The sequence below is a fragment of the Wolffia australiana genome, chromosome 9 (assembly GCF_029677425.1).
Source record: "Wolffia australiana isolate 7733 chromosome 9, ASM2967742v1".
In the NCBI taxonomy this organism is placed as follows: domain Eukaryota; kingdom Viridiplantae; phylum Streptophyta; class Magnoliopsida; order Alismatales; family Araceae; genus Wolffia; species Wolffia australiana.
The window spans coordinates 8,860,339-8,877,023 of record NC_135843.1 but is presented as its reverse complement, the minus strand read 5'-3'; the positions used below and the strand labels follow the sequence as shown (position 1 = coordinate 8,877,023).

Genomic DNA, 16,685 nt, shown 5'->3' with positions numbered 1-16,685 from the left:
CTAAAGAAAACTATTTTTATGGATATTTCGAAGTCCTTGAGTATCCTTCACAAAGGGTTATTTTGAATGCATATTTAAAGACGAGTGATGTCATATAATGATTATCATCATGATTGACTTAGTCATTACATGCATGCATGAGCTTCAACTATAACTATCACACATGCATTATAAAGAGTATTTGAGTAGATGTGGAACGTGTCATTGGCTTTCAAGCTACATATATTTCCAACACATTATTTACGACCCAAATTCAACTAATGTTGGGTTGCAAAAATGGGTCATCTATAGGGTGGTGACTATTAATGGGACTGGGTTTCTTGAATTAAAATTTTAGTACTAGTTTTTTAGTTTTCTTGAATTGTTTTCTTAACAAATTCTTGTTTGAAGAGAGAAGATTTGAAATTTATCATTTTGTTGGTGCATTGCATTAGGCTTTTCACTGAGTTTTTGTTTGAAATTTGTTTTGAAATTTTCATATTAATGACAACTTGTTTGGCAACAGAATACTTGTGAGCAAGTGAATTTTTTTTCCACATAAATTACACTTTAAAATAGGGGGATACCTATTTTGGACTTTAAAATGCACTGTTTATCTGGTTTTAAAAGCATTTGTGAAAGTTTACATTACTTGTTTTCATTCTAGAGTCATTTGCAATATAAATATCCCTTAATGAATTTCAGGTTCAAAATTTTCTTCATATTTTTCTTCTTTCAATACATAAGATACGATAATCCAACGTCCACCTAGACATTAGTTACTAATTTTGAGGTCCTTAATTACTAAGATATCTCTTATCCCAAACCATAGTATATTTCAACTCCATTTAGAAAAGAATATTTGTGCCATCTAAAATGTGGGACAACTTTTCAGAGGAAGATAATGCATTGATAAATTCATTTAAGATGGTTTTCTTTAAATCAAAGGGATAAATTCAATCCTAAGGGATAGTAGTAACTGTACTATCTTACTGGTGAAATAAAATCTAGCAAATGAAAATATTTGATCAACCATACAGGACTTGTAATCCTATTGTTATATCTAAACTCATGTTTGAACCATTGAGTATCCAATCAAACGTCATACCTCCAGAAAATTAAAAGTACTCACTCCATCTAATTGGAATCGACTCATTTCTTTGTTCACTTCAAAATAATTACTCTCACCAAATAAGTAATAGTTAAAAAGTCCCAAGTTAAACATAACTGTAGAACAAAACAGTCCAGGCATTGAACAAAACTAAAAAAACACTAGTCCTTGATTTTTAATTCATGGAAACTAGTCCCATTAATTCCCCCAACCTTGAAATGGTACCTGGCATTTAGATAACATGTCCTTTCTGAGTGGTAAAGCATTTAGATTTGCTATACTTTATTTGACTGGCATATGACACAGCTACACATGAATGGTTTAATGTGCAATTAGTCAGTTATTTAATTTTTTATAAAATAAACTGTTTGGTGATGGTTCAATTTTTTTTCGGAAAATAAAAAGCAGCATTTTTAGTTTACGCATAGTTTTTCTATGTTTGGGAAGACATTAAAGGGAAAATGAGAGTATTTTCACAATTTTATTTTCTTTAAGAGGAATATTTGTATAAGTTAGTTAAAATAAAAAACCGTGGCTTATGTTTCATCTTCTAGATAAGATACCAAAAGTAAAATTGCACAAAAATATATGTTTCTTGAACACAGAAAGGTAAAGATAATCACTTCATTTAAACCAAAAAAGATTGTCTTGGTCAACTGATCATGATTAATCCTGACCACTTTTTGGATGATTGTTGTATGTAGAAGATGCTTTGACATTACTGTGTTGACCATAAAGTGGTCTACAGAAGAAAATATACTTGGCTTTTTCATCAGATATATTATTTTCTCCCTAAACATTATTAATAATTAATTTCAACGTATTAAAAAATCATACAAATAGTGTATTCTTCAAGAAAAGTGAAAAGTTTTGGCTAAAATAGCAGGAGACAAAATCTAAAAGTATATAAAATAGGAGATAAAACTAGTATACAAAAATGGAAAATGCATTTAATTGAATTGGTTAACATATAAACAGATCCTATAAAAGCATCTTTGTGCGCACACCAAAATCCGTGATTATTTATCATTTATTTAGGACTCAGTCCACTTCATCAAATATGCTAGTGCTCTGACAGCACAAAAGAGTGGTATTTGACACACAATTTATGTTCCCATGTCCAGGATATCCCATCGTGAATCTCATTTATCAAGGAGTACATTTGTGTTACATCCCATTGTATACTTCGCACCTCATCAATCATCTCATCTAACTGGTCATCCATGAGGTTTCATGGATTAAATGCTAGACCCTTTATGTCTAAAAGCCCTATATTAAATTGGAATTATTAAGGTGGTGGTATCCTTTAGTAAGATCAAGGAGTAGTTATTAGATCGACTTAGTCATAAATTTTATTTTTCAACCTCTTTCCATGTGATGCTAGGCATGAAGAAGTTTCTATTTCATGATAATCATAATAAGTTTTGCATACAAACACCTCTGAAGGGAGAGAGGAAGCAACTTATTACACAACACTATAAGTAATAGCATTTATTCTTCTATATTTCATGCTTGACTTATATTTATTTTAGATTTAATTTGTGACACATTGCATTGTCAACATTTATGGCTCTTCAAAGGAAGGACTTTTATGCCCAAGCACTTAATCTTTGTGTGGTGTTGTGATTACTTACCCTTTTGGGCATCATTAAAAAATTATTCCTTATTAGCACACAATGTTTCAATATCCTTCATAATTTAGATCAAGGGAAGATATGAATTGTCTCACTTGTAGTAAATGGCCTAGATGAGGAATTTCGGACCTGTTGAAATTTGTTGAGGACAGATCTATGGCACATCCATTTATAGGACCCCGATTTTCTGCCTTTACAATACTTGAGCATATAGAGATATTATTAGTTAAGGACATTATTTTTGTTGTCATATTATTTATATAGCCCCGATTTGCTGCCTTTTACAATGCCTTTCATCAAATTAAAAACCATAAATATCCCTGAACACTGGGATCTGATCCTGCAGTTACATCCGTTATTTCTAGTGATATCTTGCTAAACATAGAATGGTGTATAACTCTGGTAGATAAAACACATAACACACCATTAGAAAACTCATAGCCCTTACCTGGTAAATAAAAATACTGATATTCCTCCATCGCTGACAAAATCACCTTCATACATCCAGAAATTCTTAGACATCTATGAGATCTAAGAATTTTACACCGATCACTAAAGATCCTCACCTTGTAGATATCTCTATTACACTTGATCGAACAACTGAACCTGGAGTCCTTACTAAAACTAGAAAACTATGGGATATCTATCTCCAGAATGAAGCCAATCAACAAACTGGTACTCATTTATCATTCTCAGTTGTTAGATATCCAAGACTAAAATGTATGTTTACAAGCTTATCAAACACTGCATAACCCAATACTTACATCACAACATCCAAAGACAAAAACTGGATGCAGGAAATTAGAATTTGATGCTCAGACACAAAATCAAACCTGGACTTTAGTTTAGTCCCAAGAAATTCAAATTTCTATGTCAGAAACCAAATGGTGTTATAAACTGGGTATACAAATTGAAGTACAAACCAAACGGTGATGTAGATATAGATACAAAGCTCAATTGGTAGCTAAGGGAATCAATCATCAAGTGGGTTTTGATTTTACTAAAAAAATTTCATCCTGCAATCAAACATACAGCAATCGGTTTAGTATTGTCCTATGTTATCAGAAACTTCTGGAATATTCTTGTATATTTTTTCATGGGTACTTAGAGGAAAAAGTATACATTGAACAACCACCACGATTCAAATACATTGCTCATCTTGATTTATTTTGTACGTTAAATGAATTGATTTCTTTTGTAAAACAATCACCAAGACCATGGTTAAATAAATTATGAATTTTTCTACATGCTCTTGATTTCATTGGATCATAAACTAATACGACTTTGTTTTCAAAGCTAATAATATGAATCCAATCTTTATTTTGATAAGTGTAGATGATATTGTAGTAATGTGTCATTATTTCAACAAAATTCAAAAAATTAGTAAACTGGATCATCAATTTGCTATTTGTGATCTTGGACCTGCAAAATATTTTCTGGAAATGGAACTAAGACCACATCCAAAATGTTTCATTTTATGGTAATCAAAGTATCTTTTGTCAGTGCTTCAGCAATCTAGTTGGAAAATTCCTAACTGCTTTCAACCCCAACAACTTATATTCAAACAAAGTAATTGATGATTCTCTTTACAGGCATATTGTTGGTGCTCTTCAATATTTAATGCTAACCAGACATGACATAGAATTTGCAGTTAATAAAACTTTCCAGAAGACTCCACAAATTCTAAAGATTGGGGGCCCTGAAACACTTACATTGTTAGCATAAGGGCAGCATACTTCATGGTTTGCTTGTTTATAGAAAAACTGACTTAACTATTAATACTTTAGTGGTTCAGATTGGGCAGGTCATTGGGCAGATCGAATATTAACATAAACATATCTGATTTTTCTTGGAAATAATCTAGTGTCTTAGAGATCTAAAAATCAATATTCTGTTGCAAGATCGATTAAAATAACATAGTATAAAACACTCACCAATGTAATAGATGAAACATTAAGGATTGAATAATTGTTAAAAGAGCATAAAGTTGCATTTGACTCATCCCCAATCCTATGGTGTAATTATATAGTTGGTACATATCTGGCAGCAAATGCCGTGTCCCATACCCGAAATATTATCACTTTGTTTAGGATTAAGTGGTAGGCAAGGCACTCAGGATACGATTCAATGATAGTGAACATCAACTGGCTGAGGCTCTAACCAAACCACTTTCAAAATCACATTTTCTTTTTCTCAAGGACAAGCTCAACATTGTCCACGCCGTTGTTGAATCTTTAGGGGGGTGTTGAGGAGTTACTCGCCATCTCAGCACCACATCAGCTCAAAGCCAGCCAATACGACTTATTATACGATAAGAAATCTAGTAGTTAGGATTAAGTACAGAAACATATTAATGGATAGGATTAAACATAGGGAAAGATAGACAAATAGGCTTAAATATTGAGAGGACCGTTATAATTGTTATAACACTAATGGTTAGTTTAGCGAACTAACATCTACATATGCTTACAACTATATCCTATAAATACCAGCACATGTACGGATAATTGTCTATAGAAATACAACGACCTTAACGTCTTGTTGACTCTACCTTCTATCTCATTTGTCATTTTTCTCTCTTTCTCTATCTGGTTCTACTTCTTTCATCTCACTTGTTCTTCATGGAGCTCCAACCAATCTTCAATACTTTCTCCCTCTCTCTCTCTTCTCCAGTTCGCTCCTCTTTCCTCTCTCTCTCTCTATCGCGTCTCTTTCTTATCACTCCTCTCTCCTCTCTCTTATCACTCTTCTCTCCTGTTTGTTCCTCTCTCTTCCTCTCTCTTGTTTGCTCCTCTCTCCCTCTGTCTCTCTCTCTCGTTTGCTCCTCTCTCCTCCTCTTTCTCTATATCACTTTCCTCTCTCATTCGCTCCTCTCTCCCTTTCTATCTGTCACTATCGCTCTTCTCTCTCTAACATTCTTCTCTCTCATTCAATCCTCTTTCCCTCTCTCTCACCTGCTTGCTCTTCCTCTTGTTTGCTCCTCTCTTTCCCTGTCTCACTATTCTCTCTCTCTTTCTTCCTTGCCCGCTCTTCTCTCTACCATTTGAAGTCCAACTTCCCAATCATTTGTGGGAATTTGTGCGATGTGCAGTACAAATTTCCTCACATATTTGCATTGGACATCATAAAAAGGGTTTTGTGTGACAAAAAATGTGGTGCTAGTATTCCCACTGCACTCCCTTCCTAGGTTTTGTAGCATGTTTCAAAATATTTTTTGCTTATTGCAGTGCACAGTAAGCCTCATTTGACGGGCCATTCCAAATTAATTTTAAATGGGAAATGCATTGTATCTGTGTCGACCATCCCACTTGACTTGATTCTTCAGTAATTTCATTTATCATTTTGGCAAATGACAGCAATAAATTTTTGTTCAAGTCTGTCGTAAACTCTCAATTAATATACAGAGATTAATAAAATAAGATTATTGACATTAAAATAATATTTTACGATTTGTTAAGGCTTGAATAAAATCATTTTGCTCTTAAATTCAGCTTACTTGGTTACAATATTTAAAACATCAAAACAGCCTTTAACAAGGGATATTTGTATCATGCATGACTATGCCTGAGGTCATACATGCACGATGTTAAAAAAATCCAGTCCCAACCCCACTCCCTCCCAAAATGTTCAAACATAAAAAACCTCACTTTCTTTCTGTCTTTATCTCGCTTGATAGGAATTATGTTTTCTCATAATCTGTTTTTTATTGACCAGTGGACCAGTTGACTAGACTGATCAAGAACTGGATGAATTCCATACCCATAATGATCGAGATTAATTCCACAAATTTTAATTCTTTTTGATGTGGTGTTTTTGCCATAAAAAAATGTCTAACATTGGACTAACTTGTAATATCGATGCCATGGACGGCATCATACATAGAGGAAGTAAATATTCAACCTCAGATTATGATGGCAAAGCCCATTGACCATATTCGTCCATGCGTATGATGAAGGAGCTGGAACCTGGCCGGCCACCGCCGCCGTATGTCTAATGTCCAACAATTCAATCAAGTTAAACAACTCTCTCAAAATAATAAGACTATTTGATAATCTTACCTTGGCGATTTCTGCAGTATCCGCATCCCCACTGGCAGACCTTAGACACATCTTGAGATTGCCCCGCAACCCCCGCTTCATGAACACCACAGCACCGATGGGCCTGCTCTGTTTTCGCTCAGTTTTTTACAAGTTAACGGGCTGAAATATGGTAATGGGCCAAACCTCAGCCCAGCAGCGGCACTTCTCTTGCTTAGCTCATCCCCAATTTCATGGCTTAGATGTGCATGGCCATCTGCCCGTATACACTGCAAGAAGAAAATCATGTCAGATATTAGCCATGGATTTTCATTAATTTTCTTCTCCATTAATTGTTTACCAGGCATTCGCCATAGAAACCTCGTCCCAGTTTGATCTTGAACTCTGCCCCCAGCAGCTTCCTTGCCTCGTCCAGCCTGGATGACACATGAGACTCCCCCCGTGAGATCAGCTCTGCCGGATCCATCTCCACCAGCTGCTTCAAGAGAGAAACAAATAGAGCCATAAATATCTCTCTAAATATGTAAAATTACATCTCGACAATACAGATCAGCACGTGGGGACAATGATGATGCGTGAAGACGACGTCGACAACTGATGACAACGATGCCGTCATCGTAATTTTGTCATCTGTTCATCTTCGGAGCCTATAAAATTTGTTGTCATTTGCCATTGGACCAGCTCTCGCAGCTTGATATTTTCCCCCAAAATTCCATGATTGAGGGACATTTTTTAACAATTTTCAATGCCATTTTTAAACAAAAACGACCAATAAAATATACAATATAAACTTGTCATGACGACGCTATTGTATGCCATTAGTCGACATCATACAAGGCACTGACTGATGACTGACGGCCCAACAGTTATTCCTTACTCTATTTATAGGTTGCGAGATTGATAGTGTCACCTGGTCGAAGAGGTGGGGGTTTGTGATGGAATTAAGATTGAGCTGAAGTTGTCGAAGGCCGATTTTGAAAGGTTGAATGTCTGGTTGGTTTCGGAGGCGGAGATCATCGTCCTCGATGAAGTTGAAGATCCTCAGGACACGGCTCTCTTCCTGCTCGTTCAATAAGGTTAACGAGACTCCCTGCGCGCAGAAGAATAGATAAAAGAGAATGATGCTGAGGATGATGATGGCAGAGAAGAAGAAAAAAAGATGGTGATGATGATGATAATGCAAGAAGATGAAGAAGATGATATCGAAGAAGAAGAAAAGTTGAAGAACGAGATGACGATGACGATGATGAAAAATATGATGACGAGGATCATGGTGATGAAAGAAGATGGAGAACATGATGCCAAAGAAGAAGAAAAGTTGAAAAAGAAGAAGATAATGATGATGAACAAATATGATGAAGATGATGCAGAATATGATGCCAGAGAAAAGAAAAGTTAAAAAAGAAGAAGAAGATGATGATGAACAAAGATAATGAAGAAGATGATGGTGCTTAAAGAAGATGGAGAAGATGATGTCAAAGAAGAAGAAGCAATGATGATGATGATGAACGAAGATTATGAAGAAAATGATGGTGATGAAAGAAACTGAAGAAGATCATGCCGAAGAAGAAGAAAAGATGATGATGATGATGAACGAAGATTATAAAGAATATGATGGTGATGAAAGAATAAGAAGATCATGGCGAAGATTATGAAGAAGATGATGGTGATGAAAGAAGATGAAGAAGATGATGCCGAAGAAGAAGAAAACATGGTGATGATGATGAAGAAGAAGATGATGGTAATGAATGAAGGTGTAGAAGATGATGCTGAAGAATAAGAAAAGATGATGATGATGGTGATCAAGAACGAAGATGATGAAGAAGATGATGCCGAAGAAGAAGAAAAGATGATGATGAAGAACGGAGATGAGGAAGAAGATGATGGTGATGATGATGATGAAAGAAGATGAACCAGATGTTGCCGAAGAAGAAGAAAAGGTGATGATGATGAAGAAGATGATGGAAGAAGATGAAGAAGATAATGCGGAAGAAGAAGAAAACATGATGATTATGATATTGTACAAAGATAGTGGAGAAGATGAAGGTGATGATGATGATGGAAGAAGATGAAGAAGATGATGTGGAAGAAGAAGAAAACATGATGATTATGATATTGAACAAATATGATGAAGAAGATGATGGTGATGATGATGATGGAAGAAAATGATGCAGAAGAAGAAGAAAACATAATAATTATGATATTGGACAAAGATGACGAAGGAAATGATGGTGATGATGATAATGATGAAAGAAGATGAAGAATATGATGCTGGAGTAGAAAAGATGATGACGATTAAAGAAGATGAAGAATATGATGTTGGAGAAGAAGAGAAGATGATGACGATGATGAAGCATAAAAATAATAAAAATAATATGATGGTGAGGAAGAAGTTTAATAAAAAGAAGAAAAAGAAGACTAAAAAAACAAAGAAGAAGAAGTTGATGGACATAAATATGATGAAAAAGCAGAAAACGATGATGATGATGATGAACATTAAAATGAAAATGAAGATGTGAAGAAGCAGATGATGATGAAGAATTTGAAGATTGTGATGACGAAGAAGATGATCAAAACGGTTATCAACCTCGGTGAGCTTCCCGGAGAAATACTCATAAACCGCTCTGGCGCTACTCTTACTCACATCCACCCGCAGCTGAAGATTACCCGGGCATCCCTCCAGCTCCAACACCCGCTTCGCCGTCACCTTGCGGTGATCAAACGCAATCACTCTGCCCAACCCACAACTCAATCCATCAAAAATTCACAGCTAAACAAATCTCTTCACCAAAATCTTAGAAAAAAACTTACTCCGGGATGAACCGCGACAACTCCACGGCAAAACCCCCCGGCCCTATAAACCCAAGAAGATAGCATTTCTTCAGCCCTTGAATCTTCAAATCCTCAACCCTGTGACAAAACCCACAACCAATATAACCCATGAAGATGATTTCTCTTCAGCAAACGGCATTTCAGCAAACATGTGGAGAACGCGGGAGAGAGAACAGTGCCTGAGAGGCTCGGCGGAGGAGAAGGGTAAGACAGTGGCCGGCAGGCGGCGGAGAGAATGGTAGCGCCGAGCGAAGAGCGCTGCAAGCGCGGCAGAGAAGGAGGGGTACTTGTAAAGAACGAGGTTGAATCCGTCGTCGTCGTTTTCAACGTCGGTTTCGCAGGTTTTCAAAGCCCGTAACGCCGCGTCGGAGCGGAAGCTCCTCCTGAAATCCATGTAAAGGTAAGAAAGCGATAAATTCGTTGTTCTTTTGATGCCCAAGTTTCCATGGCGGTAGAGACGGCAAACGCTTCGAGCTGCAACGGAGGAGAGAAGAGAGTTGTGCATGCGGAGTGGAGATTTAGTCAGGAAGAAGGCTCTTTTGTTGAAGTTAGCGGTTTTCAATAGATGCCTTTGAAAATGAAGGGGTTATAAATATATTATGAGATGACATGTAGACTCAGTTATCTGATAATTTTCAGTTTTGTTGAGGCCGGATGATTTTATAGAAACTATTGGGGTTGAAATCATATATGGGAATATGATCTTAACTGAAACTGTGTTCCTAAATCTTGCATATTGAATATAACTACGTCACAATTTTGTGAGATGATTTTATGAGATGGCATCAAAACAGAGTTCTCCGATAATTTTTAAATTCCTTTTAGGCTTGAACTTTACCGATGAGTGTAGAATTTTTTCTGCTTAGGATATCAGGGGATAGGTTGCTGGTGGACTAAATATTGGTTATCATTTTTGAAGTTAATTATTTTATCCATAGATAAAATTGTATTACTCGATTTCACTTAGAAAATTCTATGTTTTAAGAATGGTGAAATGAGGTCGTCCGCAGTAGATTCTATCAATGACAATCTGCTTTGATGCAATAATTAGGGAGAAGTATGAAGACTTGTGTTAGGATTAAAGATTTGATGCAAGTAACTCAAACAAAACTGGGTGATTAAAGATTTTAGAATCCCCAAAAGTCTGAAATATAAGAACGTTAGAGATATGATTTTTAAGTGATTAATCTATCAATGTATTTTGAATGTCAATTATGATTCAAATTGGATGGTACTTGAATTTAGAGGTCAATGACTATCCTGGTGTAGGCCAAGAAAAGCCAATGGATCATTGCTGGTTCTCAACCTCCAACTAACTCATGTCCATGGTAGAGGCATTGACTGAAGCACAATTTTCGTCCTCCTTAAAGCATCAATTCACATAAATTATATTCAGAAGAAATATCTGGGTTTCTGGCTTCTAACAAACTCATAATCACACTATGACTACGTGTAGAGGTATCAAAAGGTCCAAAAAAATCGAAGTATAGTACCAGGTGAAATGAAAAATGCAGACTGAGACATTCGATCAGAAAATTAGATGGCCATGATTGCACAATTTTTCTTTCAATCACAACCCTCTTGATTTCATTGCAGTGCACCATGTTCTCTAGACACTTCAAATCTGGGTTGATTGGGTCCAGATTTGGTCAACTTGGTCAACTCAGATCTCTATTGTCACATTATTTATACGAACTAGGGCCATTATAAGACTCGGTTGTCCTCTCTATACCAACTTATGATCTGCTCCCACATAACCATTTTGCGATCTCGTACATGATTCAATGCAATGATCAGATAAACATAAATATGAAAAAATAAAAATAAGCTGAACGATATACATTTTTGACCAAATAATTAATTTATAAAAAACATGTTTATGAGTGAATAATGACAATATATATGTATAAGAAATGATAAGATGCATTACTTCACCCATTATTTTATTAAAATGATGATGAATAATATGTTAATGCATCAAATGGATGCATGTTTTCACATTAACCCCATCACTTAAATCATTTCTTGTCCTCAGCTATGATAGTACTTAGCAAAGGTATAAGGTCTCCAATATGGTCATGAATTGAACTTTTTTGCGAGCATATATGTGGCTGGGAAGCCAATCACAAGTTCCATTTCTTGTTCAATATTGATTGATATGGTCTATCATAAGCACATGTGATACTTATGAAAAAGTCCATGAATATATGATTTGACTATGTGAATTATGATGCAATCATAGTATGCAAATCACTAGTATTTAAGCATGAGTTTTAAGTATTCTTATCCAATGGATACTTGAGAAGGATATCAAAATTTATGAATATAAATATCCCAATCCAGTCTGACTCATATGATGTGCATGACCAATCACATAGCCATTAGTGTGGCGACACTAAGGACATATAGTGGTGCTCTTTCGTGAAAAATGTTTACTGAATTAATTTGTATAAATCCCTAAATGGTATCATAACAGGTCCTTTCTCCTAGGATAGAACATACGTCTTTTGGATTGATGGTTGTACGTTGAATATGAGCCACGACTTTCTAAACATAAAATTTAAAACAATCTTAGTTTGGGTGCAACAACAGTTCACGAAAATGATTTAGTAGTCCAGACTGGATCTTCAAACGTTGGTGTAAGAATAGGCGGCTCAAAGAAACCAATGCAATGGTGTCCTTAGCCAAAGTAGTGGAATATTGTAGAAGATTTCAATGATGATTTCTGAATGCATCTGAACTAGCTCAGATGATTGATTAGGATTTGCTAATTGACCATACCATAAGTCATCCCTAAGATCATCAAGCAGATGAGGGTCTATATACTTACATGATAACATACCAATTACACTTATTTGCATGGCTTTGACCCTCCTATTTTAACCCTAATTCAAATTCCAGCCGCGAAGGAGCTTTTCGTTCATTTTCTTTATCTATTCATCTCTCTTTGTCCCTCTGTCTCTGTCTGTCTCTCTCTATAATTCAGTTTCCACCAAACACGGACTCGAATTAAGATGCTACCGGGACCCCTCTATCATAAGACATTCATCTGAGAATGTAATCATCAGAACATTGCTGAACAGATCGTTGCCTTGCCGTCGCTTCTTCGTCGTCGGATGATGATATGTATGATGAATAGTCAATGCCTTCGGCGTTCAGTTTCGGAGCAGGACCGTGAGGAGAACCGCTGGCAGTAAAAACGAATCCTCGCTGACCTGATCGTGCGTACAAGACAGCAAAGAAGAACTCAGTGGATAATCCTTGACCGTTGGGTTAAATACCTCCCAACTTAGAGCTATACCTTGATGAAAGCGGATTTGACGTTGATGAGAGCCACAGCCCGGCCGTAGGGATGGTCGGATGAGAATTGAACGGCTGTTATGTAGTTGTTCTCATCTGTCCGATGATGAGCGCATGTTCGAGGATCAAACTCCAGCTTTCTTCCCAGGTAAAGCCTCACCTTAAAAAACATAAACTTTTTTTTACAAAAACACAAACGATTTGTCTAGTTAAAAGATGGGGGGGAACTCACCAGGTGGGTTCCACCTTTGAGTTCATAGAGATGAGCTTCCTTGTTAGCCCTGTCGAGACGAAGGGAAAAACCATGTACTGGGAAGGCCCAGACGTTGTTTCTGAGCTCTGCCATCACTTGAGTTTCATTGGATGGTCTCCACTCGGCAACAACCTCCCTCTTCCTGCTTCTCCATATATTAATTACAGCATACCCAACTTTTTGAACCGCATTTAGTTACAATCTAGGTCAACCCTCACGATAATTACATCTACGTTTCAAAATATATACTGTGTTTTTAAGTTCATGAGAAGTGTTACTCTGAGTTTGGACTCGGGGTAAAAAATTGCTACCTTAAATCATTGAAAATGAGAATAAATTAGACGATGAATGAATGAAGCTTCTTCTTTTTAGGAGCCAAAAATTTGTTTTAGTAAAAGTATTCGGCGGCTCTGTAAAAATACACCGATCAGTGACGACATACTCTAAATGGGGAATAAAATTTCGATTATTTCTTATAGAAAACGGTTTTAAAAGTACTTGGGAACAAAATTCTATCACGAAGAGAAGTGGGCTTAAAATTACCGCGTTCGAATGCAGAGGATTTCCTTGCCACTCTCGTCGAGAACTGAAGTTGAACGTGGGTTCTGCCGAGGACTTGGGCTGGATTGGAGCGTGAAGCAACGTCCCAAAGCAAACGCCGGGGGAGCTGCCGCCATAACCAGCGAGTGTGGCCCTGGGGCTTTACACGTCGAAGAAGCGGCGACTCGCAAAGACACGGCCTGGAACGACGCCGTCTTCGTCTTCAGATTGAGCCACAGGTCTATACAGCGGTCAGGACTACTGTCAACGAGTTCTGAAAGAGGGAGCAGGGCCTTTCCGATGAGTTTTCTTCGTCTTGTCAAAGATAATTTTGTCGATGAAAGATTGGCGACAACGGTCAGAAGCAAATCCCCACTGGGCTCGCACCGGAAAGAAGCAACCCTTTTCTCGCCGGATTCTGAGAATATGGGAAGTCCGAATCTTTTGTTAAAGAATGGGTCAGGTTGCTTCTTCCTCACTAGAACAGATAAACTGGCTTTTCGAGAGTCCTTCAGATTTCTTATTTCAAGAATTTCCAATAGCACCTGCCGAAAATTAAGTTAGACTATCAGAATTCACGACAGATCGAGTGATGTTTCACAATTTCATTAAGAAACTTAAATTTTCAGTTTTTTTGACTGATGGGTTATATAAGGAATTGAGGACCAACGGTTCTCTGATGGGGATAGGACTAGATTACGTCCAGGATTAAAAAAAAATATATCGAAGGTGAACTCAAGGAACGAAAGCTTTTTTCCTGAAGCCTTAAACAGGAGTCCTTAGGAGCTCCAAGAATCATCTAGATCACGTACGAATTCATAGTGTTATGCGAAATTCCCTATGCAGCGTAGTATTTGGGCATTGAAAAGACAGGTTAGAAGCTTTTTTCCCCAAATCCAAAGCATCAAACTAGAATTTCCGACTCACCTCGATGAAATTAACACTTGGCAGCAGAAGATCGAGGTTAACTTCAAGCTTAGCAGCTGGGTTTTGAGCTTCTACGATATCTATTAATGGCGGTGGAACAGTCACAACTGCGGCCGGCGCGTTGCCTTTGTACATAGCCCCTGCTCGCCAGTACCTTCTTCCGAACATCTCCTCCCACCGCTTTGTCGTTTCTGAGAAGCCCACGTCGAGCTTCTTCCCTTTGCTCCTGTCCGAATCCGTGTCGTCGTGCGGGAGAATTCTCCCAAGAATTTCTAGCAGATCTTCGCTGTAGGATTGAGGGTGAAGTTGGTGAGAATGCCAGATCAGATCGATATCGTACGTCGGAACCTGGAAAATATTCACGGATTGCTCTTGATTTCTCCGCCGCAAGTGCAGGAATCCTTTGTATCTCGCCACCGCGTAATTCAAGAAGTTATCGTCATTCATGCTCGGTCTAGATACCTTCAAAAACAGCAAGGCAAAATCAGGATCTTCGCTGAATTCCATCCAAATCATTCAGAAGCGACGACCTGGTCGAAGAATGAACTCTGCCTCTTCACCGCAGAGACAAGATCATATGTTATTTCGGTTTTCTCCTCGTGGTTATCGTTCGTGGACGATGAACATGAGTAATCGATCTCAAATGGCTCGTGGGGGTACGCCTTTATCCATATTTCTTTTGATTCGAGAGGAATCGGTCCTTCTCCAACGGTTGAGATAACGTTCCTGGAGCCGATAATTCTACCAAACTCTCTCTCACAATCTCTAATGTATTGAAGCTTCAATGAAGAACAAGATACATTGAGGGCTCAAATTTTGATCATCAATATTCGGATTTTTTACTGTAACCTACCGGATTGAGACGATGGCAGTGCCAGATCCACTCGCAGTCAAGCGGCACGAGCAGCGGCACAGTGCTCGATTCATCTTGTTGCGCTATCAAGGGGAGCCAGTAGTTTTTGTACCTGGTTATACGAAACTATTCCTATTTTTACCGATTATCTTGTAATGATGAACAATTCAGAGTTATCTTTTAATCTGGGAAATTGATTAATGATTAATTACCTGTCGATAGCACGGTTGAGCACAGGACCCTCGTACAGATATCGATGTTTGTCTACCGCCGCGAGGAACTTCAGCTGAAACTTGGCGGTGGCGAGCAGGTCGGCGGAGATGACGATTCTTTGTGCTTGCTCCCACTCTAGTTCATACGTTTTCTCCATTTCCTGCATACCACCGGGGCTCGGCTGATTAATCATAAGCTCCAAAAAATCAAATCTGGAAACTCGACCCAGGTAGCTGTAGAATGGAAGAATAAATATCCTACCGGGGAGAAGGAGAATGCGGCAGGAAAGGGCAAAGAGGAGGAAGATGAATGTGAAGAAAAAGATATAGGATACGTAGTGGAGAGGAAATCTCTACGAAGCTACCGTCGGAAGTCAACCAACGAGTAACATCCTCCGTAACGTAGATGATCACCGCGTGGCTGTTTGAAATTCTGAGTTCTTGACGTCTATGAGTGGGTCCCCTGGGAAATTTACGAGCAGGAGACTCGGAGATGGAGACAGATTTGTCGTTCTAGCGCTCTTTGATCTCTTTATTCATCCGACAGGAACTGAAGCTTTTAGATTTTCTTATGCCGACTGCCATGCATGGAGAAAAGGAGTATTTTCCTTCCTTTTTATTCCTCATTCCTCTTCAACAATTGACGCCCAATGGAGAGATAATGAAATATCGCTCGTGTCTTGCACGTATGGGAAGGCCATGGTGAATGAGAGAGTCATATTGAGGGAGATTGGAAAGAGAAAGAAGGAAAGATATAGAGAGAGAGGCTAGAGAAAGAAATCAGGGGAGACATGAGAGAGAGTGTATGTGAGAGAGTAGAGGGAGAGGGAAAAGAGATTGAGAGAGCAGAGGTAGAGAGAAAGAGGGAGAACGAGAAGAAGAATGAGAAGTAGGAAGAAAGAGGGGATATAACAGGAGAGGCTGGAGGGAGTGGCCAGATAGCGAGTGAAAAAAGAGAGAGTACATTTCATTTGAATATATTTTAAAACACAATATTACGATATTTC

General features: G+C 37.8%; 2 protein-coding genes across 5 annotated transcripts; both read right to left on the bottom strand.

The window, feature by feature from the left end:
• Positions 1-6,508: 6,508 nt before the first annotated feature.
• LOC144708032 (heat shock protein) lies at positions 6,509-10,167 on the bottom strand. Of its 3 annotated transcripts, none has more exons than XR_013582623.1 (8): positions 9,773-10,166; positions 9,573-9,671; positions 9,349-9,493; positions 7,672-7,851; positions 7,102-7,236; positions 6,948-7,030; positions 6,783-6,890; positions 6,613-6,714 (listed from the first exon to the last, which is right to left on the bottom strand). XR_013582623.1 is itself a non-coding variant. In XM_078581326.1 (8 exons), exons 1-8 carry the CDS (start codon positions 10,096-10,098, stop codon positions 6,631-6,633), a joined length of 1,155 nt encoding a protein of 384 aa, XP_078437452.1. In that variant the 5' UTR covers positions 10,099-10,166; the 3' UTR covers positions 6,613-6,630. The 3 variants fall into 3 exon arrangements, 2 of the variants coding, with proteins under 2 accessions (XP_078437451.1, XP_078437452.1); XM_078581326.1 differs by having other exon boundaries at positions 6,783-6,885; XM_078581325.1 differs by having other exon boundaries at positions 6,509-6,885; positions 9,773-10,167.
• A 2,189-nt stretch (positions 10,168-12,356) lies between these two features.
• On the bottom strand, positions 12,357-16,089 carry LOC144707567 (glycine-rich domain-containing protein 1-like). Of its 2 annotated transcripts, XM_078580749.1 has the most exons (9): positions 15,941-16,089; positions 15,679-15,839; positions 15,467-15,578; positions 15,144-15,392; positions 14,614-15,075; positions 13,690-14,231; positions 13,126-13,288; positions 12,895-13,053; positions 12,357-12,808 (listed from the first exon to the last, which is right to left on the bottom strand). In XM_078580749.1, the coding sequence occupies exons 2-9, from the start codon at positions 15,834-15,836 to the stop codon at positions 12,749-12,751; spliced, it is 1,905 nt and encodes a 634-aa protein (XP_078436875.1). In that variant the 5' UTR covers positions 15,837-15,839; positions 15,941-16,089; the 3' UTR covers positions 12,357-12,748. The 2 variants fall into 2 exon arrangements, with proteins under 2 accessions (XP_078436875.1, XP_078436874.1); XM_078580748.1 differs by lacking the exon at positions 15,941-16,089 and having other exon boundaries at positions 15,679-15,915.
• Between the last annotated feature and the right edge of the window lie 596 nt (positions 16,090-16,685).

What these genes read in the sequence shown, in the direction of transcription:
- LOC144708032 (XM_078581325.1), bottom strand. Translation starts at nt 10,098, where the DNA reads ATGCACAACTCTCTTCTCTCCTCCGTTGCAGCTCGAAGCGTTTGCCGT. An exon ending in ACCCCCACCTCTTCGACCAG is followed by an intron (nt 7,237 to 7,671) that starts GTGACACTATCA and finishes CTCTTGAAGCAG; the next exon opens with CTGGTGGAGATGGATCCGGC. An exon ending in AGTGCCGCTGCTGGGCTGAG is followed by an intron (nt 6,886 to 6,947) that starts GTTTGGCCCATT and finishes AAAACAGAGCAG; the next exon opens with GCCCATCGGTGCTGTGGTGT.
- LOC144707567 (XM_078580748.1), bottom strand. Translation starts at nt 15,872, where the DNA reads ATGATTAATCAGCCGAGCCCCGGTGGTATGCAGGAAATGGAGAAAACG. An exon ending in ATCCTCTGCATTCGAACGCG is followed by an intron (nt 13,289 to 13,689) that starts GTAATTTTAAGC and finishes ATGGAGAAGCAG; the next exon opens with GAAGAGGGAGGTTGTTGCCG. An exon ending in TCAAATCCGCTTTCATCAAG is followed by an intron (nt 12,809 to 12,894) that starts GTATAGCTCTAA and finishes ACGCACGATCAG; the next exon opens with GTCAGCGAGGATTCGTTTTT.